This window comes from Tursiops truncatus, chromosome 4 (assembly GCF_011762595.2).
Source record: "Tursiops truncatus isolate mTurTru1 chromosome 4, mTurTru1.mat.Y, whole genome shotgun sequence".
In the NCBI taxonomy this organism is placed as follows: Eukaryota; Metazoa; Chordata; class Mammalia; order Artiodactyla; family Delphinidae; genus Tursiops; species Tursiops truncatus.
This window is the reverse complement of record NC_047037.1, coordinates 61,927,822-61,951,043: the sequence shown is the minus strand read 5'-3', so window position 1 is coordinate 61,951,043 and position 23,222 is coordinate 61,927,822. Positions and strand designations below refer to the sequence as shown.

Here is a 23,222-nt window from a genome sequence, read left to right as displayed (position 1 = left end):
GGATTGTGGACGTGTGTGTCGAAGGGGAGTGTGTGTGGGGACTGAGTGTGGGAAGTGTTCCTGGAAGCTGGCCTGCGTGTGAAAACCGAGCCGCCGAGGTGGGTGTGTTCCTAACGGCCCTCCGTCGGTCGGGCTCAGCCTCTGAGGACTGAGTGTGCGGCGGCTGCGGGGTACGCCAACGACCCAGCACCCAAGCCCGGCGTGTGTGAGGAGGCGGGGTTGGCGGAGGGACTCGTGGCGTCTGCCGGGGTCGGCGTGTGCGCGTGCGTGTGCGCGTGGGGGCGCGGCGCGCGCCACGGCGGAGGGAGGGAAGGCGGCGGCAGGCCCAGACCGCGGTCGCACCCGGGGCGGCTCCTGTGCTAACCTGGGGTTGCTGCGCTCCCGCCGCCGCCACCGCCACCTTCAAGCGGTGGCGTGACTCCCAGCTCGCGCCCCGCCCTCCCGCGTCCTCAGCCGGCTCGGTTTCCTGCCCGCCCAGACGCCGCTCCTCCTGAGCTCCGGGTCTCGGCTCCGCGGAGGGAGAGGAAATGTGTGCGGCCGCGGCGCCGGCGCCCGAGCGCGGTTGGAAGAGCGAGAAAGTGGACGAGGCTCAGGCCCTGGCGCGGAGTTGCGCCGCCCGCAGACCCGACTTCCAGCCGTGCGACGGGCTCTCAATCTGTGCCACGCACAGCCACGGCAAGTGCTTCAAGCTGCACTGGTGCTGTCACCTCGGATGGTGTCACTGTAAGTCGAGCCTCATGTCCCCGCCTTTCGCCGCGGTCCCGGGGCGCCCGCCGGGCCGTCCGGGGTCGCGGCAGGGACTCTGCGGCCTGGGGGGCTCCGGGCTGGGCCGGGGCTGCTCTGCCGCAGGCCAGGGCCGCCCTGGGGTCCGGGCGGCGGGAACTGCCCTCGTGCCGGACCAGTCGGGTCGGCGCTGCCTTGGCAACGAGATGAAATCCGTGCGGAGCCTAGCTTTAGCCACTTCTACAAAAGGGGGTCTATCTACCTGCCCCAGGAAAATGGGACATATATATATTAAAAAAAATTTTTTTTTTCCATTTTGTTTTTCAACCGAAACTACCAGGCAGTGTGTTGAAAAAGGGTCGACAGCAGTCAGAGTTGACGACAACCGAAGGGGAAGCCTTTTTTCGGGGCTGGTGGTTAAAAGATGCTCCCCTCTTTTTATCACTTTTGTCTTAACAGGCTGCTATTTAAAAGAAAGGGAGCCCTTGGAATTCCAATCGTAGCCCATTTCTTGTATCCAGACTGAGAAAGTGCTAAAGTGTGAGGGACTGCTTCCAAGAAGTTAATATTAACAGTTTGGACGGGTGAACTGTTTGAATACCCAGTTCCAGCATATAGAGCCAGTGTATTCTAGAGAGTGTTTTAAAATTACAAAAATAAAATGAATGAAAATAAGCTTCAGTAATTTTAAACCAATTTATAAAAGTAAATGGTCTAGACCTTTCTCTACGTTTATCCCGCCTGTGATTTTTAAAATGGATTTAAGTAGCCATTTAATCAATTTCATAATTTGATTAGTTCATGGTATTTGGCCTACTGTATCTGGTGAATTATTTCTTTTTAGAAATATATTCTAAACTTAGTTTCCACATAACGTTATAGTAGAGGGGTTTGGAGTGCTTATTTAGGACACAAATTCTCAAAGTGATCTTAAATTAAAATGATTTTTTCCTTGTTGGTTAGAAAAAAATGGCTTCCAACAAGAGATGCAGTACATAGCAGATCCTTATTTATATTAATTGAACATAATATATTTCTAAAAATTTTTTTCAGACTTTTTATTTTGAAAAATTTCAAACATACACAACACTGAAAGAGGATCACTGTAGTGTTACACACCTAGATTAACAACTGTTAACATTTTGCCACATTTGTTTTACTCTATAGACTTGTTAAAAAGTTTTTTTTCCGTAATATTTTAAATTGAATTTATTACTTCGAGGATAGAGAATTCTTACATTTTCTTTACAAATATAAGGCACATTGAACAGTACTGATTTTTTTTTGCATTCTCTGTGCTGATGGGTCAGTTTCTTCCTATATTGCATTATTCCTGTTGCTCTCAGATCCATACGTAATTATATGGCATTGCTTCAGTGGGGGACAGGGTACAAAGTTGGAAGTCACAACTGTGGGAAACCTGTGATGCTGTAGTACATAAGTAGGGTGAACCTGGTGAGTCCATTTCCTGAGGAAGTACAGAAAGAATCATAGTGTAGAAGGTGAGGAACATTAAAAATGGCCCAGTTCAGTGCCTGTCTTATTTCAGCAGTCTCCTCTTTAAGTACACCATTACTGATGGGAACCTTGTCTACTCAGGCAGCCTCTTCCTTCATTAGACAGCTTTGACTCTTAAAATGCTCTTCCTTATATGCAGCTGAAATCAATTACGTTAGAACTTCTTTCCATTGCTCCTATTTCTACCTTATGAAATCATATAGAACAATCTAAAGCTTTTTTAGATCAAATCTGTTTCAACTCTTCAGATATACACATGAATTTCTCACAGATATAGACTGTCTTTTTCCTATATCCCCAGTCACAGCCACAATGTCTGGCCAGAAATAGGTTTGAAATTCATGTTTGTTGAATGACTGAATGAAGGTAGCCATTGTTTTCCTCTCAAGGCATTGCTTTGTCCTATTTATAAATCTCCATTCCCTCCTGCCTTTCCTTTAATGGTATTCAGGCCCCTAAGCATCCTGGTTTTTCTGTTCTGAACATGTGCCAGCATGGTTATGATCCTTTGAAGACAGTGACCCATAGAAGGGTACAGCATATCCCAGTTGTGGTCTGATCTGTCCAGAGTTAAGCAGGACTGCTGTCACCCATGTTTGAGATACTACTGCTGCAGCTAGCATCACATTAGTTTTTCTTGTTTCCACATCATATTGAGCTTGTTGCTGTCAGATTGAACTAAGCTTGTTGTGAACTAAGCCATTAAGCCTCTTTGTTGTTTGTGTGTTTGTTTTACATTTGTGGCATAAGTTACAGCGCTTGCCTATCTCACAGTTATATATGTGTATTTGGATATGGGTACTCACTGATCCCGTAGATATATTTTCCTCCTATTGGTAAAATTGTTGAACAGGGAAAGGCCACAGATGAAAGTCCTGAACTGCCCTTCAGGTTGATAACAATTCATTAATGAGCACTTGTTGTTATGGTCGTTAAACAGTTACCTCACTACCTAATTGTACCGTTATCCATCTTCTGTTTATCTTGTCCATATGGGTGTGATGAGAACCTGGTCAAATACTTTGTTGAAATTCTACCAACATACTACTTTTACATCTTTTTGATGTGTGATGTCTGTCTATCTGTAAAGATACTCTCGTAAAAAAAAAAAAAGAAAGGAAATTAATTCGTCTGGTATAACATAGGTTGGTTCCACAAATGCTTAGCATTTTCTTTCCTAAGTGATTAGAAGCTATTTTTTAAATAATCTGAATTTAGAAAAGGATGGGCATTGAGTATACTGGACTGTTGTCAATTCTTTCTATTTTTTTTTTTTTAATCAGGCCTACATTTATTTCCTCTTTTCTAGTCTTTGGCAGCCCTCTGGGTCTCTGTGCTTCCTCCGCTGGCAGTGGTTCGGTGATCACATCGAAGAGCAGCTTCAGTTCGTTAAGAGCAGCAAGGTGCTCTGTTACAGTGTCCTCACCTATACTAGGCACCAATTCTTTCTACCTTTTTTAAGCCCAAATATTATTTTTATTGAACAGAAGCAGAGTTAACGTATTTGAGAGGTTCTACTTCTTTTGGCATTCATGAACACAACATCAGGCCTAAGCAGAATTCCTTTAATTTTGTTGAACATGTATAGAGCACCTTCTCTTCATGAGACATTATTATGGAAACAAGAATACAGATATGAATACAGCTGGATCATGCCCTGTAAGCAGAGTGTAAGGGTGTGATGCATGCTGTATTTATTTTTGTGTTCCTTTAAAATCACAAGTGATATGGGTGAAAAAACTACCAGCTGTTCACCAAGTCAGAAAATGCTAAAATAGGAGGACTACCTTGAGGTGCTTGAGAGGAAATTCGGAACAAATAAAGAAAAGTCAGTTTTATATGGTTGATGTTAAACTTGTGAAGTTTATAACCTTGTGAAGTAGAAAAGGCTGAAAATACACACCTGTTCATAAAAGACATAAAATATGTGTATGTTGAAAGATGCAGTGCTTAATATAGAGGAAATAATTAGTATATTAGGGTAATAACTGATTTTGAGGACTATGGGAGGAAAACTATATGTGTTCTGTTGGTGTCTCTGTCAAAGACAGATTATTGGGCTGAATAAACTGTGACCCTGAATCTAACTTTATTTATTTATTTATTTTCCTAGTAAGGAGTGATATTGGGTTGAATTAACGAATGAACGAATGAAGGATTCTAAGAAGAGTTTTGAGAGAGAAAAAGACATGACTTGGATAGGGAAGAGGAATGGGAAAGAATAAATCATATGCAGAAATTGTAAAGTAGATTTTTTTTGTGGCTTGAGTAGGTAGAATATTTAGAAGAAATAAGAAATTTGATTGTTGAGATAGATGTTAGGGAGGGATGAACAGGCAAGGTGGGGAAGTTTCAGTTGATAGAGACCTTGGCATGATAGTGATAAAATGGTTAGTGGAGGAATGAAGTCAGCAAGGGAGATTATTTTTGTATTAGTGTAAAAAATAGGTTGAAATTCATGCAGCAATATCCACTTAATGGAAATTGGAATAGATTAAATTTGGAAGGGGAGGAAGAGGAGTTATAAAGGGTAACTTCTAGATTTCTAGAATTTTGCCTTATGCAGCTTGGATGGATGGTGATGCCATTCATTCACTAAAAAAAAATACTGGAGAAGAACTAGGTTTGGTTGATCATGGAATCATGAACCCACGAAGACCATGAATCCAGTTTTGTATCTATGGAGTTTAAGTTGCTTTGTCATAGCATGGTGATGTCAGTAGGCAGTTGGATATAGGGGATCTGGAACTTGGAGAAGTCTGCACTAGAGATAATGTGGAAGTCATTTACTTCTTTATAGATTGCAGTTGTAACCATGATGAAGCATGAGATTGCCAAGGGAGAGGCTACAGTATGAGAAATGAAGAAAACTATTAGGCTTTCCCTTTAGAACACTAACATTTAGAGGCTGGTTGCAGGAGGATGAGCTGGCAGTAGAGTCTGAGAAGAGATGGCCAGAGAAGAAAAATCTTAAAGTATGGTATTGCAGAGGCCAAGGGAGATGAGTACTTTAAGAAAGAGTATGAAAATGAAATCAGTTTTCAGCAGGTTATTTCTTAGATATTGGTGAAATCTAGAAATAATGATTTTCTTTATTACTGATGAAGAGGATGAAAGGTTTAATCCTGCCACAGTAACTTCAGGAATATACTTAATTGCATTATTAGTCAAAGCTGTTTGAGATGGTGAATTCTTCAAGGTAGAAAGAGAAGAATAAAATGGCAGGAGAATTAGGACACAAAGGTAATAATTAATATTTATTGAGTGATTACTTTGTGCCAGAGTAAGATGATTATGCTAAGCACTCAATAGCCAATTATGTCATTATGTCCATTCTGTAGTGGAGGAAAAAGGCTTAAAGGAGTAACTCTCCCGTGGGCACATAGCTAGTAAGAAGTAGAGCCTTGGATTTGGATCCATGTCTATCTGATTCTAGGACCTGGACGCTTAACCACCATAGGTACTGTGGAGCAATTTAAAGTTAATGAGCAGGGCTCCCCTGGTAGTGCAGTGGTTGAGAGTCCACCTGCCAATGCAGGGGACATGGGTTTGAACACTGGTCCGGGAAGATCCCACATGCTGTGGAGCAGCTAAGCCCGTGCGCCCCAACTGCTGAGCCTGCGCTCTAGAGCCTGCGAGCCACAACTACTGAGCCCACGTGCCACAGCTACTGAAGCCTGTACGCCTAGAGCCCATGCTCCGCAACAGGAGAGGCCACCGCAATGAGAGGCCTGTGCACCTGAATGGAGAGTGGCCCCCGCTCGCTGCAACTGGAGAGGGCCTGCGTGCAGCAACAAGGACCCAACACAGCCAAAAATAAATAAATTAAAAAAAAAGTTAATGAGCAAAATCAACAGTTTTTAGGCTTTGTTAAAACCAGTGATGGGGAAAGTTTTTAAGAAATGGGTGGCAAATTGTATCAATTGCCATAGTGAAACACAGAAGAATGGGAACTGTAGAGAGGTCACTGAATATGGTGGGGAATGAAGTCCAAGTTAAGAGCTATCAAAGCAAAAGTGATTAGAGGTGTGTCAGGGGTGGGTGGAGGTGGGGGAGTGTATGTGGTATGATGTTGGTACCACCCGCAGAACTCAGCTGTATTGGCTTAATAAAATCACACAATAGGTGAGCTCAGTTTTCTGCATCTTAAAAGATGCAGACATCTCAAAGACATCTTAAAAGATGTCTGTCTTTTTCAGGTTGAAAGCAGGAAGAGTGGCACTTGATGTAGTCTAATAGATGATATTAACATATCTAAAGAAAGACTTACAGCAGAGGGTAGATGGGCAGCATTGAATTATAGAAAAATGGGAGTTGGAGAGGCAGAATTTGGAAGTGGTGTTTGCAGACTGTTCAGAGAAGGTGGCACTGCCTAGAGGCTTAAACGTCTGGTCCCTGTGACTGGACTGTCCCAGCAAATGTTTGGTTATAATTTGGCTTCTTATTTATAGATTTCCTATAGGGAGGGAAAGAGCTGATTAGAGGATTTAACTGTCAGGAGGGGCAAATACACTTCTCTCCACTCGTTAGTATATTAGCATTGTGGTTTTTGCGTTACTCTATTTGTTCTATTTTCCTGCTTTACACAACCCCCAAAATCAAGTTCTGACTTCCCCAGGGTAATGCCAGTCGGTTTTCCTAAGGGGCAACTCAGTCATATCAATACCAGAAGCTACAGAAAATATATTTAAGGTTGTTTGACTGTGAAAACTAGCAAAAAACGGAGTGGTAGTTTGATTAGATGGAGCCAACTGAAGCTTTTCTCTACTAATGAGGGTTCTTCACGTGCCTGGTGGTTAAAGGAAGAGGATACAGGTGTTACCGTGCAAAGGTGAAATCAAGTTCTGAGTGAGTTTCCTCAAAGCTTTTCCAGAGAAAGAGAAAGCTGATAGGTATTTTTCCGTCCAAGTGGTGCTTCAGTAATGGACACACACCAACCTCAGTGATAACGGATAACACACCTGTTGCTTATACGCAGGCACAGTTGTAACCTTTTTGCATGTGTTAGCTCATTTACACCTCACAACAACCTTGTGAAGTAGGTACTGTTATTCTCATTTTTGAGATTAGGAAACTTGCCGAGTAGCCCTGGCCACATGTGGTCAATGTGCATTAGAATCTCACAAACCGGATGGTAACCAGGTCTCTGGGTTTCTTGGTTCCACTCAGGGTACAGTGAGGAGGATTTCAGCTATTTAAAAATTTTTTTCAAACAAGGAGGATTTAAATAAGTAAAATGAGAATGGTTTCTGATTTTAAGAGAGGGGCAATTATATGAATTGTGAACGTTTTTGGAGTGGTTGCAAACTCTATGCTTTTAAAAAACATTTGATAACGTATTTGTATAATATGAAGGTTCAGTCATGTCACATCTTCAACTGCTCCCTAACTGGTGCAAGCCCTTTTTTTGGTTAGATTTGCATACATACCATTAATTATTATTAGTTTCCAAGTCTGTTGAACTTAGGGATTTGAACCAAATAGCTTTTGAGGGCTTTTCTATGATAATTTCCTACATTATAACACCCTCACCTTAAGTTTGTTTTCTCATATTGTGAAATCTCATTAATTTACAAGAAGTAATATTTTCAGAGAAATTAAGTGTTATTAATTCCAAACAAATTCAGGAACATATGTTTAACAGCTAACAGTTGTCTAGTAGAAGATGTGTTTCCTAGAAAAATAAGGAATGTTTTATACATAGAATGTGGAAGGCAGAGTGTAGTCCTATTAAGGGCAAGGGCTGTGGAGTCAGACACACCTGAGTTGAATCCTGGTTCTTCCATCCATTGGCAGTGTAACTTCCGGCAGGTTACTCAACCTCTCTCAGCTTCAGTGTTCTCTTCTGAAAAACAGGACTAAAAATCCTGCTTCACAGGGTTGTTGTGAATATTATATGATGTAAAGCAGTACTTAGTACAGGTGTTCAGCATCAGCCACTCCTCAAAACAAACAAACAATGGAAATACTAGGTAGCCTAGTCATCCTGAGGGCAGGCTCTGGAGTTGGGCTTTGTGTTTGAATCCTGGCTCTGCCCACTTACTAGTTATATGGTTTGGGGGAAGTTACTTAACCTCCGTCTTTGTTTCATCTTTTTTTTTTAACATCTTTATTGGAGTATAATTACTTTACAGTGGTGTGTTAGTTTCTGCTTTATCATCATTCTTAATATGGGGATAATAACATAGTTACATGTTATTGTCATAGTGTGATGATTGTCAAAGTCCCCAATTCCAACTGCTTCCCCTTCCAAAAATGTCCTGGTTAACCTGGAATTCACTTTGTAACCATACTCATTTGTTCAATTACACACTACAACACAATACAGATGGTAAAAATATACATTTCAAATAGGATGACATTTAGAAATGGAGTTTTTAAATTGCCCTCACTGTTGAAAGGTTTATTTTATAATAGTTACTTTGTGATGATTATCTGCTTTTTATCATGGAATCTTATATTGTACTCCCCACTCCCCTACTCCATCCTATTTTCCACCATTGTTAAGCAATGGATAGTTCTGGTTAATCAGGTATACCAGTTAGTAGAGAACTGTCATATCAAACATGGGTTAACACGTTTCAAAGGATCAGAATATTACAAAACTGTTAAAGTGAAACTGTACATATTTAACTTTAATGATTTAAGTCTGTCACGATCCTGTAGCGATACTTAGCTGTTATTTGGAATACTGATTTTGCGTAGAAAAATGGCAAAAGTGCTAGTTAACAGAGGGGTCCTGGCTTTTAGAATGGGTGGACAAAGTAGATTTAATTGTAGTTTTTGCAAGTTACTTTACTCAAAGTCACAGACTTTTTTGTTGTGTTTCTCCTGTTCTTATTGTTGGCTTGCTTTTGAATATCCTGATATTTAGTAGTATTCTGTAAGCACACTGCCAAAAACGTGCAGTATCTGGAATGCCAACAATGTATGATAAATCCTTCCAGTTGTGTCTGCAAAATGTCCCAAAACAGTCCATTCAGGACAAATTCTTTAACCTCCCTAGTGCTTATTTGTCTATTTAAAACTAGATTCTTGGTGTGATATAGAATGTATTTCTTCCTCTGTATCTCACTTAAACAGACCTTTAGTGAAATAAAAACACTAAGAGTGTAATTATTTGGTATTTTATGGAATACTCTGTCTGTTAGACTCATTTGCTTTATCTTTCTGTCTACACACACATGCACACACATGTACTTTTTTCTTAAACCATTTAAAAGTAAGTTGCAGACATGACATTTCACTTAAATGTTTCATCATACCTCTTAAGAAAGAGGACATTTTCCTATGTAACCACAATACTAATCATACCTAAGATAATAACAGTAATTCAGGAGTACCATCTAACATACAGTTTCCTTTATCTTCAAAAAATGAATTCTATAGCTGACTTTTTTTTTTCCAATTTGGGATCCAATCAAGATTCATACATCACATGGATATTTTAATGGCCTAGATTGTGGTGCTAGTTTCATGGGTGTATACTTATCTCTGAACTCATCACATTTTCTACATTGAATCTGTACAGCTTTTTCAGTGTCAGTTATACCTCAGTAAAATGGTTGAACAAGTGAAATAAATAAAATGAGTGGAAAAATAAGATTCATGCATCACATTTCATTATTGTATCACTTTAGTATCTTCTTTAATCATTCTAGAATAATCACACTGTTTTTGGATGGTATTGAAATTTTTGAGGAGTCCAGATTAACTGCCTATACTATCTCCCGTATTTTAGATTTGCCTTATTAGATTTAGGTTGAACATTTTTGTCTAGTTATTACATAGGTGAATATTGTACCTTTCTTACAGCATTAACATGAGGAGACAAGTCAGTGTGTTCCACTAGTGCTGGTGCTAAAGTGATAACTGCCAAATCTGTCCATTATAAAAATATTGTTTCCCTTTGTTATTTTTCTTTTTAAAATTATTTTTGTCACTGTTTAAGAATAAGTAATCGGTGGGGTGATACTTTGACACTGAGTGAATATCCTGTTCCCCAACAAACTTTAACCCAGTGATTTTAGTATTGACTGAGGAGTCTTGTGTGAATCACTTATTTCATTGTTGTTGCAAAATAGTGATTTTCTAATTCTGTGATTCCTACTATTTGATAGCATTCTTTTGTAAAGAAGAGGTTTCTCTTCTCTACCTATATATCCCTCTGTTTTAGGTTTTATTATACAACTTGATTCTTTTTAATTTGTTATAATCAAGTAACATAATTTGTTTGTGTGCGTGTGTGTGTTTAGGTTTAAGATTTATAAAAAATAACAGAAAACACATACTACGAACATCAGAGTTCCCACCACCCAGATGTAACCGGTGTTTCCATTTGTTCATCACTCTTGCTTCAGATAAAGTTAGAGTCCTTGCTGCTTTCTTTCAGAGTCTCTTTCTCATCCTTCTCTCACAAGAAGCAGCCACTATCATGAATTTGGTGTGTATTCTACCAGTAAAGTTTGGGACTGCTTACACCACGCTTTCAGAGTTGGAAGGTATGTTAGGATCTAATCTTTTCCTATTTTATTTTTATTTATTTATTTTTTATTTTTTAATTTTATTTTGGAGTATAGTTGATTAACAATATTGTGTTAGTTTCAGGTGTACAGCAAAGTGATTCAGTTATACATATATGTGTTCCTATTCTTTTTCAAATTTTTTCCCCATTTAGGTTATTACAGAATACTGAACATAGCTCTCTGTGCTATACAATAGGTCCTTCTTGGTTATCTATTTTAAAAATAGTAGTGAGTATATGTCAATCCCAAACTCCCAATTTATCCCCTCCCCCACCCTTCCCTCCCCACCCCTGGTAACCATAGTTTGTTTTCTAAGTCTGTGAGTCTGCTCCTGTTTTGTAAATAAGTTCATTTGTATCATTTTTTTTAGATTTTGCATATAAACGATATCCTATAATATTTGTCTTTCTCTGTCTGAATTACTTCGCTTAGCATGATAATCTCTAGGTCCATCCATGTTGCTGCAAAGGACATTATTTCATTCTTTTTTATGGCTGAGTAATATTCCATTGTATATATGTACCACATCTTCTTTATCCATTCATCTGTCAGTGGACATTTAGATTGCGTCCATGTCTTGGCTATTGTAAACAGCACTGCAGTGAATATTGGGGTGCACATATCCTGGGAAAACTATGGTTTTCTCTGGTTATATGCCCAGTAGTGGGATTGCTGGATCATGTTCTATTTTTAGATTTTTAAGGAACCTCTATACTGTTGTCCATAGTGGTTGTACCAATTTACATTCTCATCAAAGAATGTAAGGTTCTTTGTAAGGAGGGTTCCCTTTCCTTCACACCCTCTCCAGCATTTATTGTTTGTAGACTTTTTGATGATGGCTGTTCTGACTGGTGTGAGGTGATACCTCATTGTAGTTTTTTTAAAAATAAATCTATTTACTTATTTTATTTATTTATTTTTGCCTGTGTTGTGTCTTCGTTGCCACACACAGGCTTTGTCTAGTTGCGGCGAGTGGGGGCCACTGTTTGTTGTGGTGCATGGGTTTCTCATTGCGGTGGCTTCTCTTGTTGTGGAGCATGGGCTCTAGGCGCGTGGACTTCAATAATTGTGGCACTTGGGCTCAGTAGTTGTGGCACACGGGCTCTAGAGCTCAGGCTCAGTAGCTGTGGTGCATCGGCTTAGTTGCTCCACGGCATATGGGATCTTCCCGGACCAGGGCTCGAACCTGTGTCCCGTGCATTGGCAGATGAATTCTTAACCACTGCGCCACTAGGTAAGCCCTCTCATAGTTTTGCTTTGCATTTTTCTAATAATTAGTGATGTTGAGCATCTTTTCATGTGCTTCTTGGCAATATGTATGTCTTCTTTGGAGAAATGTCTATTTAGGTCTTCTGCCCATTTTTTTGATTGGGCATTGCCCATTTATTGAGCCGCATGAGCTGTTTGTAGATTTTGGAGATTAATCCCTTGTTGGCTGCATCATTTGCAAATATTTTCTCACATTCTGTGGGTTGTCTTTTCATTTTGTTTATGGTTTCCTTTGTTGTGAGAATGCTTTTAAGTTTAATTAGGTCCCATTTGATTTCTTTTTATTTCCATTCTAGGAGACAGATCAAAAAAGATATTGCTGTGATTTATGTCAAAGAGTGTTCTGTCTCTGTTTTCCTCTAAGAGTTTTATAGTATCCTGTCTTACAGTTAGGTCTTTAATCCATTTTGAGTTTATTTTTGTGTATGGTGTTAAGGAGTGTTCTAATTTCATTCTTTTACATGTGGCTGTCCAGTTTTCCCAGCATCACTTATTGAAGAGACCGCCTTTTCTCCATTGTGTAGTGTTGCCTCCTTTGTTGTAGATGAATTGACCATCAGTGTGTGGGTTTACTTCTGGATTTTCTGTCCTGTTCCATTGATCTGTGTTTTTGTGCCAGTACCATACTGTCTTGATGACTGTAGCTTTGTAGTATAGTCTGAAGTCAGGGAGCCTGATTCCTCGGGCTCTGTTTTTCTTTCTCAAGATTGCTTTGGGTATTTGGGGTCTTTTGTGTCTCCATACAAATTAAAAATTTTTTTGTTCTAGTTCTGTGAGAAATGCCATTGGTAATTTGATAGGGATTGCATTGAATCTGTGGATTGCCTCGGGTAGTATAGTCATTTTGACAATATTGATTCTTCCAGTACAAGAACATGGTATATCTTTCCATCTGTGTCATCTTCGATTTCTTTCATCAGCATCTTATAGTTTTTGGAGTATACAGGTCTTTTGCCTCCTTAGATAGGTTTCTTCCTAAGTATTTTATTCTTTTTGATGTGATGGTAAATGAGATTGTTTAATTTCTCTTTCTGCTCTTCCATTGTTAGTATATAGGAATGCAGTAGATTTCTGTGTATTAATTTTGTATCCTGCAACCTTACCAAATTCATTGATGAATTCTAGTAGTTTTCTGGTTGCATCTTCAGGATTTTCTATGTATAGTATCATGTCATCTGCAAACAGTGACAGTTTTCTTTTTAAATTTGGATTCCTTTTATTTTTCCCCTCTGATTGCCATGGCTAGTACTTCCAAAAAGACAATTTGATTCTTTTTTAATTTGTTATAATCAAGTATCATAAATTATTTTGATGTTCAAATTGTCTTAAATTTGGGCAGTAAGAGCTCCTTCAAGCTGGCTTCTGTGACCCTTTGACATGTTCCTGTCATTTTTTGAGCACTTTACTGCTTTCTGGAATAACAAGATGTTCCAGGCTTACCTAGTAATTTCCTCACCCCAGACCAGAAATCAGAAACCATTATGTGGGCTTTTAATGTGCTTATTTCTACTGGGATATTACTGCATGTTACTTTCAGTGGATAGACGTAGGAAGTGTGTGTGTGTGTGTGTGTGTGTGTGTGTGTGTGTGTGTGTGTGTGTGTCTTTCGCCTTTCCCCATTCCATAATTGTACCTCCCTTCTCTGTGGGCAAAAACCCTGGTTTCCATTATATCATAATATTTACTTATTTCTTCTATCTTCAGTTACACACAAGGTAGTTTAGGAATTATTACATTATTACCATTACCAACAACCAACTGATTACTAAAGTTCAAGATTCTTTGCTTGATTTTTAGAATATATCTTGGAAAGGATTTATAGTCAGAACACTGTGTTCAAAAGTTTCTTGAATTAATTATTTTCTTGTATGTGGTTATATTATCAGGTTAATTTATTTCTGATTTGAATCAATTTCGGGTATACTTTTTTCATCCTTTTTAAATTAAACTTTTTATTTTGAGATAATTTGTAGATTCACATTAAGTTGTGAGAAATAGTACAGAGAGCTCATGTGTTCTGTATTCAATTTCCCAGTGGTAGCATTTTGCAAAACTGTAGTACGATATCACAACCAGGAAATTGACATTGATACAGACAGATTCAGGAGCATTTTTATCATTGCAAGCATACCTCATGTTCCCCCTTTATAGCCACACTCACTTTCCCTCTTGCCCCAACCCCTCATTAATCCGTGCCAATTGCTAATCTGTTCTCTATTTCTTTCATTTTGTCATTTCCAAAATGTTATATAAATGGATCATACAGTATGTAACCTTTGGGGATTGATTTTTTTCACTCAGCATAATAATTCTCTGGAGGTTCTTCCAGGCTGTTTCATATATCAATAGCTCATTCCTTTTTATTGCTGAGTAGTGTTCCATGGTGTACACGTACCACAGTTTGTTTATTCATTCACCCATTGAAGGACATCTGTGTTGTTTCCATTTTTTAGTTATTATAAATAAGCCTGTTATAATCCTTTGTGTATGGTTTTCTGTGTGAACAAAAGCCTTCATTTTTCTGGGATAAATGCCCAGAAGCACAATTGCTGGGTTGTGTGGTGGTTGCACATTTAGTTTTTTAAGAAACTGCTAAACTGTTTTCCATGGTTACTGTAACATTTTACATTCCCATCAGCAATGTATGAGTGATCCAGTTTCTTCACCACATTCCTGTCAGCCTTTGGTGGTGTTGCTATTTTTATTTTAGTGATTCTGATAGATGTGTACTGATCACTCATTTTAATTTTAATTTGCATTTACCTGATTGCTGACGTTCATGTGCTTATCTGCCATTTGTATATCCTCTTTGGGCAAGTATCTCTTCTCTTTTTTTTTTTAAATACTTTATTTTTTTAGATCAGTTTTAGGTTTACAACAAAATCAAGAAGCACGTATGGTGCTTTCCCATGTATTTTGCCCCTACATGTGCATAGCCTCCCCCATTATCATCTATCAGAACTGTACATTCTTTTACCCAGGATGAACCTACACTGACACATCATAACCATCGAAAGTCCACAGTTTACCTTAGGCTTTACTCTTGGTATTGTACATTCTATGGATGTGGACAAGTATATAATGATATATATGCATCATTATAATATCATACAGAGTATTTTCACTGCCCTAATAATCCTCTGTGCCCTTCCTATTCATTTCACCCATCCCCTTGGAAACCACTGATCTTTTCATTGTCTCCACAGTTTTAGTTTTTCCGGAATGTCATATAGTTGGAATCATATAGTATGTAGCCTTTTCAAACTGGCTTTTTTCACTTAATAATATACATTTAAGGTTTCTCTATGTCTTTTCATGGCTTGGTAGCTCTTTTTTTTTTTCCCCCCCTTCGGTACGTGGGCCTCTCACTGTTGTGGCCTCTCCCGTTGCGGAGCACAGGCTCCGGACGTGCAGGCTCAGCGGCCATGGCTCACGGGCCTAGCCGCTTCGCGGCATGTGGGATCCTCCCGGACCGGGGCACGAACCCGTGTCCCCTGCATTGGCAGACGGACTCTCAACCACTGCGTCACCAGGGAAGCCCGCTTGTTTCTTTTTAGTGCTGAATAATTCCATTCTCTGGATGTACCACAGTTTTTAAATTATTTTACTTTTTAAAAATTGGGGTATAACTGACATATTCGTTTCAGGTATACAACTTAGTGGTTCAGTATTTGTATATACTGTGAAATGATCATCGCAGTTTAAGTCTAGTTAACATCCTTCACCATACATAGTTACAGATTTCTTTTCTTGTGATGAGAACTTTTAAGATGTACTCTCATAGCAACTTTCAAGTATACAGTAGAGTATTATTAACTATACTCACATTACACCTCCATGACTTATTTATTTTGTAACTGGAATTTTGTTTGTTTGACCATCTTTACCCATTTTGCCCATTCGCTCACCCTCCTGGCTCTGGCAACCACCAGTCTGTTCACTGTGTCTGTGTATTCAGTTGTTTTTTGTTGTTGTTGTTTGTTTTAATATTTTTTTATTTTTATTTTTTTAACATCTTTATTGGAGTATAATTGCTTTACAATGGTGTGTTAGTTTCTGCTTTATAACAAAGTGAATCAGCTATGCATATACACATGTTCCCATATCTCTTCCCTCTAGCGTCTCCCTCCCTCCCACCTTCCCTATCCCACCTCTCTAGGAGGTCACAAACCACCGAGCTGATCTCCCTGTGCTATGCGGCTGCTTCCCACTAGCTATCTATTTCACGTTTGGTAGTGTGTATATGTCCATGCCACTCTCTCACTTTGTCACAGCTTACCCTTCCCCCTCCCCATATCCTCAAGTCCATTCTCTAGTAGGTCTGTGTCTTTATTCCTGTCTTACCCCTAGGCTCTTCATGGCCTTTTTTCCTTTTTTTGTTTTTCTTAGATGCCATATATATGTGTTAGCATATGGTATTTGTTTTTCTCTTTCTGACCTACTTCACTCTGTATGACAGACTCTAGGTCCATCCGCCTCACTACAGATAACTCAATTTCGTTTATTTTTATGGCTGAGTAATATTCCATTGTATATATGTGCCACATCTTCTTTATCCATTCATCTGTTGATGGACACTTAGGTTGCTTCCATGTCCTGGCTATTGTAAATAGAGCTGCAATGAACATTTTGGTACATGACTCTTGTTGAATTATGGTTTCCTCAGGGTATATGCCCAGTAGTGGGATTGCTGGGTCGTATGGTAGTTCTGTCTGTAGTTTTTTGAGGAACCTCCATACTGTTCTCCATAGTGGCTGTATCAATTTACATTCCCACCTACAGTGCAAGAGTGTTCCCTTTTCTCCACACCCTTTCCAGCATTTATTGTTTCTAGATTTTTTTAAAAAATTTTATTTATTTATTTATGGCTTTGTTGGGTCTTCGTTTCTGTTTGAGGGCTTTCTCTAGTTACGGCAAGTGGGGGCCACTCCTCGTCATGGTGCGCGGGCCTCTCACTATCGTGGCCTCTCTTGTTGCGGAGCACAGTCTCTAGACGTGCAGGCTCAGTAATTGTGGCTCATGGGGCTAGTTGCTCCGCAGCATGTGGGATCTTCCCAGACCAGGGCTCGAACCCAAGTCCCCTGCATTGGCAGGCAGATTCTCAACCACTGTGCCACCAGGGAAGCCCTGTTTCTAGATTTTTTGATGATGGCCAATCTGACCGGTGTGAGATGATATCTTGTAGTTTTGATTTGCATTTCTCTAATGATTAACGATGTTGAGCATTCTTTCATGTGTTTGTTGGCAATCTGTATATATTCTTTGGAGAAATGTCTGTTTAGGTCTTCTGCCCATTTTTGGATTGGGTTGTTTGTTTTTTTGATATTGAGCTGCATGAGCTGCTTGTAAATTTTGGAGATTAATCCTTTGTCAGTTGCTTCATTTGCATATATTTTCTCCCATTCTGAAGTTTGTCTTTTGGTCTTGTTTATGGTTTCCTTTGCTGTGCCAAAGCTTTTAAGTTTCATTAGGTCCCATTTGTTTATCTTTGTTTTTATTTCCATTTCTCTAGGAGGTGGGTCAAAAAGGATCTTGCTGTGATTTATGTCATAGAGTGTTCTGCCTGTGTTTTCCTCTAAGAGTTTCATAGTGTCTGGCCTTACATTTAGGTCTTTAATCCATTTTGAGTTTATTTTTGTGTATGGTGTTAGGGAGTGTTCCAATTTCATATTTTTACATGTAGCTGTCCAGTTTTCCCAGTACCACTTATTGAAGAGGCTGTCTTTTCTCCATTGTATGTTCTTGCCTCCTTCATCAAAGATAAGGTGACCATAGGTGCGTGGGTTTATCTCTGGGCTTTCTATCCTGTTCCATTGATCTATCTTTCTGTTTTTGTGCCAGTACCATACTGTCTTGATTATTGTAGCTTTGTAGTACAGTCTGAAGTCAGGGAGCCTGATTCCTCCAGCTCCATTTTTTGTCCTCAACATTGCTTTGGCTATTCAGGGTCTTTTGTGTTTCCCTACAAATTGTGAAATTTTTTGTTCTAGTTCTGTGAAAAATGCCAGTGGTAGTTTGATAGGGATTGCATTGAATCTGTACATTGCTTTGGGTAGTAGAGTCATTTTCACAATGTTGATTCTTCCATTCCAAGAACATGGTATATCTCTCCATCTATTTGTATCTTCTTTAATTTCTTTCATCAGTGTCTTATAAGTTTCTGCATACAGGTCTTTTGTCTCCTTACGTAGGTTTATTCCTAGGTATTTTATTCTTTATGTTGCAATGGTAAATGGGAGTGTTTTCTTAATTTCACTTTCTGATTTTTCATCATTAGTGTATAGGAATGCCAGAGATTTCTGTGCATTAATTTTCTATCCTGCTACTTTACCAAATTCATTGATTAGCTGTAGTAGTTTTCTGGTAGCATCTTTAGGATTCTCTGTGTATAGTATCATGTCATCTGCAAACAGTGACAGCTTTACTTCTTCTTTTCCGATTTGGATTCCTTTTATTTCTTTTTCTTCTCTGATTGCTGTGGCTAAAACTTCCAAAACTATGTTGAATAAGAGTGGTGAGAGTGGGCAACCTTGTCTTGTTCCTGATCTTAGTGGAAATGGTTTCAGCTTTTCACCATTGAGGACGATGTTGGCTGTGGGTTTGTCATATATGGCTTTTATTATGTTGAGGTAAGTTCCCTCTATGCCTACTTTCTGCAGGGTTTTTATCATAAATGGGTGTTGAATTTTGTCAAAAGCTTTCTCTGCATCTATTGAGATGATCATATGGTTTTTTCCTTCAGTTTGTTAATATGGTATATCACGTTGATTGATTTGCGTATATTGAAGAATCCTTGCATTCCTGGAATAAACCGCACTTGATCATGGTGTATGATCCTTTTAATATGCTGTTGGATTCTGTTTGCTAGTATTTTGTTGAGGATTTTTGCATCTATGTTCATCAGTGATATTGGCCTGTAGTTTTCTTTCTTTGTGACATCATGTCTGGTTTTGGTATCAGGGTGATGGTGGCCTCATAGAATGAGTTTGGGAGTGTTCCTCCCTCTGCTATATTTTGGAAGAGTTTGAGAAGGATAGGTGTTAGCTCATCTCTAAATGTTTGATAGAATTCGCCTGTGAAGCCATCTGGTCCTGGGCTTTTGCTTGTTGGAAGATTTTTAATCACAGTTTCAATTTCAGTGCTTGTGATTGATCTGTTCATATTTTCTATTTCTTCCTGGTTCAGTCTCGGCAGGTTGTGCATTTCTAAGAATTTGTCCATTTCTTCCAGGTTGTCCATTTTATTGGCATAGAGTTTCTTGTAGTAATCTCTCATGATCCTTTGTATTTCTGCAGTGTCAGTTGTTACTTCTCCTTTTTCATTTCTAATTTTACTGATTTGAGTCTTCTGCCTTTGATTTCTTCAGTGATCACTTGGTTATTAAGTAGTGTATTGTTTAGCCTCCATGTGTTTGTATTTTTTACAGATCTTTTCCTGTAATTGATATCTAGTCTCATAGCATTGTGGTTGGAAAAGATACTTGATATGATTTCAATTTTCTTAAATTTACCAAGGCTTGATTTGTGACCCAAGATATGATCTATCCTGGAGAATGTTCCATGAGCACCTGAGAAAAATGTGTATTCTGTTGTTTTTGGATGGAATGTCTTATAAATATCAATTAAGTCCATTTTGTTTAATGTATCATTTAAAGCTTGTGTTTCCTTATTTATTTTCATTTTGGATATCTATCCATTGGTGAAAGTGGGGTGTTAAAGTCCCCAACTATTATAGTGTTACTGTCGATTTCCCCTTTTATGACTGTTAGTATTTGCCTTATGTATTGAGGTGCTCCTATGTTGGGTGCATAAATGTTTATAATTGTTATATCTCCTTCTTGGATCGATCCCTTGATCATTATGTAGTGTCCTTCTCTGTGTCTTGTAATAGTCTTTGTTTTAAAGTGTATTTTGTCTGATACGAGAATTGCTACTCCAGCTTTCTTTTGATTTCCATTTGCATGGAATATCTTTTTCCGTCCCCTCACTTTCAGTCTGTATGTGTCCCTAGGTCTGAAGTGGGTCTCTTGTAGACAGCATATATACAGGTCTTGTTTTTGTATCCATTCAGCCAGTCTCTGTCTTTTGGTGGCAGCATTTAATTCATTTAAATATAAGGTAATTATCAATATGTATGTTCCTATTCCCATATTCTTAATTGTTTTGGCTTCGTTATTGTAGGTCTTTTCATTCTCTTGTGTTTCTTGCCTAGAGAAGTTCCTTTAGCATTTGTTGTAAAGCTGGTTTGGTGGTGCTGAACTCTCAGCTTTTGCTTGTCTGTAAAGGTTTTAATTTCTCCATCAAATCTGAATGAGATCCTTGCTGGGTAGAGTAATTATTGTTGTAGATTTTTCTCCTTCATCACTTTAAATATGTCCTGCCAGTCCCTTCTGAATGCAGAGTTTCTGCTGAAAGATCAGCTGTTAACCTGATGGGGATTCCCTTGTGTGTTATTTGTTGTTTTTCCCTTGCTGCTTTTAATATGTTTTCTTTGTACTTAATTTTTGATAGTTGGATTAATATGTGTCTTGGCGTGTTTCTCCTTGGATTTATCCTGTATGGGACTCTCTGTGCTTCCTGGACTTGATTAACTATTTCCTGTCCCATATTAGGGAAGTTTTCAACTATAATCTCTTCAAAATATTTTCTCAGTCCCTTTCTTTTTTCTTCTTCTTCTGGACCCTATAATTCGAATGTTGGTGCATTTAATGTGTTGTCCAGAGGTCTCTGAGACTGTCTTCAATTCTTTCATTCTCTTTTTTATTTGCTCTGCAGTAGTTATTTCCACTATTTTATCTTCCGGTCACTTATCCGTTCTCTAGCCTCAGTATTCTGCGTTGATCCTTCTAGAGAATTTTTAATTTCATTTATTGTGTTATTCATCATTGTTTGTTTGCTCTTTAATCTTCTAGGTCCTTGTTAAATGTTTTGCATTTTTTCTATCTATTTCCAAGATTTTGGATCATCTTTCCTATCATTATTCTGAATTCGTTTTCAGGTAGACTGGACTATTCCCTCTTCATTGTTAGGTCTGGTGGGTTTTCATCTTGCTCCTTCATCTGCTGTGTGTTTTTCTGTCTTCTCATTTTGCTTATCTTACTGTGTTTGGGGTCTCCTTTTTGCAGGCTGCAGGTTTGTAGGTCTCATTGTTTTGGTGTCTGTCCCCAGTGGCTAAGGTGGTTCAGAGGGTTGTGTAGCTTCCTGGTGGAGGGACTAGTGGCTGTGTTTGGTGGATGAGGATGGATCTTGTCTTTCTGGTGGGCAGGTCCTCGTCTGGTGGTGTGTTTGGGGTGTCTGTGGCCTAATTATGATTTTAGGCAGCCTCTCTGGTAAGGAGGGGCTGTGTTCCTGTCTTGCTAGTGTTTTGGCATAGGTGTGTCCAGCACTGTAGCTTGCTGTCGTGAGTGAAGGTGGGTTTGGCATTGAGATGGGATCTCTGGGAGATTCACTGTTTGATATTACGTGGAGCTGGGAGGTCTCTTGTGGACTAGTGTCGTGTGAACTTGGCTCTCCCACCTCAGTGGCACAGCCATGACACCTGGCTGGAGGACCAAGAGCCTTTCATCCACACGGCTCAGAATAAAAGGGAGAAAAAATAGAAAGAAAGAAAGAAAGGAATAGGGGGGGAAGGAGGGAGGAAGGGGATAAAATATATAAAATAAAATAAAGTAAAATAAAATAACGTTATTAAAAGAAAAAGTAAAAAATAATTATTAAGAAAAAAATTTTAAAAGGAAAAAAATAAAACCGGAAGGACAGAACCTAGGACAAATGGTAAAAGCAAAGCTGTACAAAGTCTCACACAGAAGCATACACATACACACTCACAAAAAGAGGAAAAGGGGAAAAAATAATATATCTTGCTCCCAAAGTCCACCTCCTCAATTAGGGATGATTCATTGGTATTCAGTTATTCCACAGATGCAGGGTACATAGTTGATTGGAAGATTTAATCCACTGCCCTGAGGCTGCTGGGAGCGAGAGATTTCCCTTTCTCTTTGTTCGCACAGCTCCTGAGTTCAGCTTTGGATTTGGACCCGCCTCTGCGCGTAGTTGCCTGAGGGCGTCTGTTCTCGCTCAGACAGGATGGGGTTAAAGGAGCCGCTGATGCGGGGGCTCTGGCTCACTCAGGCCGTGTGGGAGGGAGGGGCACGGATGCGGGGCGAGCCTGGGGCTGCAGAGGCCGGCGTGACGTTGCACCAGCTGAGGCGCGCCGTGCGTTCTCTCGGGGAAGTTGTCCTGGATCAGGACCCTGGCAGTGGTCGGGCTGCACAGGCTCCCAGGAGGGGAGGTATGGATAGTGACCTCTGCTCTCACACAGGCTCTTGGTGGTAGGCAGCAGCCGCATTAGTTTCTCATGCCCGGCTCTGGGGTCTGCACTGACAGACACGGCTCGCGCTGTCTCTGGAGCTCTTTAAGCAGCGCTCTTAATCCCCTCTCCTCGGGCATCAGGAAACAGAGAGGGAAGAAAAAGTTTGTTGTCTCTTCGGCAGCTCCAGACCTTTCCCGGACTCCCTCCCGGCTAGCCTTGGCGCACTAGCCCTTCAGGCTGTGTTCACGCTGCCAGCCCCAGTCCTCTCCCGCGCTCTCTGACCGAAAAGCCCAAGTGACCGAGCCTCAGCTCCCAGCCCACGCCCGCCCGGGCGGTGAGCAGATAAGCTTCTCAGGCTAGTGAGTGCTGGTCGGCTCGATCCTCTGTGGCGGGAATCTCTCCGTTTTGGCCTCCGCACCCCTGTTGCTGCGCTCTCCTCCGTGGCCCGAAGCTTCCCCCCCGCCACCGCAGTCTCCGCACGCGAAGGGGCTTCCTCGTGTGCGGAAACGTCTCCACCTCACAGCTCCCTCCCTCTGGTGCCAGTCCCTTCCGTTTTTTTTGCCTCTGTCTTTTCTTTTTTCTTTTGCCTCCCAGGTAAATGGGGAGGTTTCTTTCCTTTTGGAGGTCTGAGGTCTTATGCCAGCATTCAGCGTGTTCTACAGGAGCAATTCCACGTGTAGATTATGTCTGATGTATCTGTGGGGAGGAAGGTGATCTCCGCATCTTACTCTTCCGCCATCTTTAAATCTCCTTTTTCTTTTTTTTGTTTCACATGTAAGTGAGAATACATGGCATTGTCTTTTTTCTGACGTATTTCACTTAGTATAGTGCCCAAGTTCCTTATGTTGTCGCAAAAGGCAAGATTTCATTACTTTT

At 39.9% G+C, this 23,222-nt stretch overlaps 1 protein-coding gene across 1 annotated transcript in view; it reads left to right on the top strand.

Moving 5' to 3' along the window:
* Window positions 1–115: 115 nt before the first annotated feature.
* Window positions 116–23,222, top strand: part of C4H3orf70 (chromosome 4 C3orf70 homolog) — a 116,375-nt gene continuing 93,268 nt past the window's right edge. Inside the window, exon 1 of the mRNA XM_019946112.3 lies at window positions 116–723. Within this exon, the coding sequence (XP_019801671.1) occupies window positions 528–723 (196 nt within the window). The 5' untranslated portion in view covers window positions 116–527. The remainder of the gene's footprint in view (window positions 724–23,222) is intronic.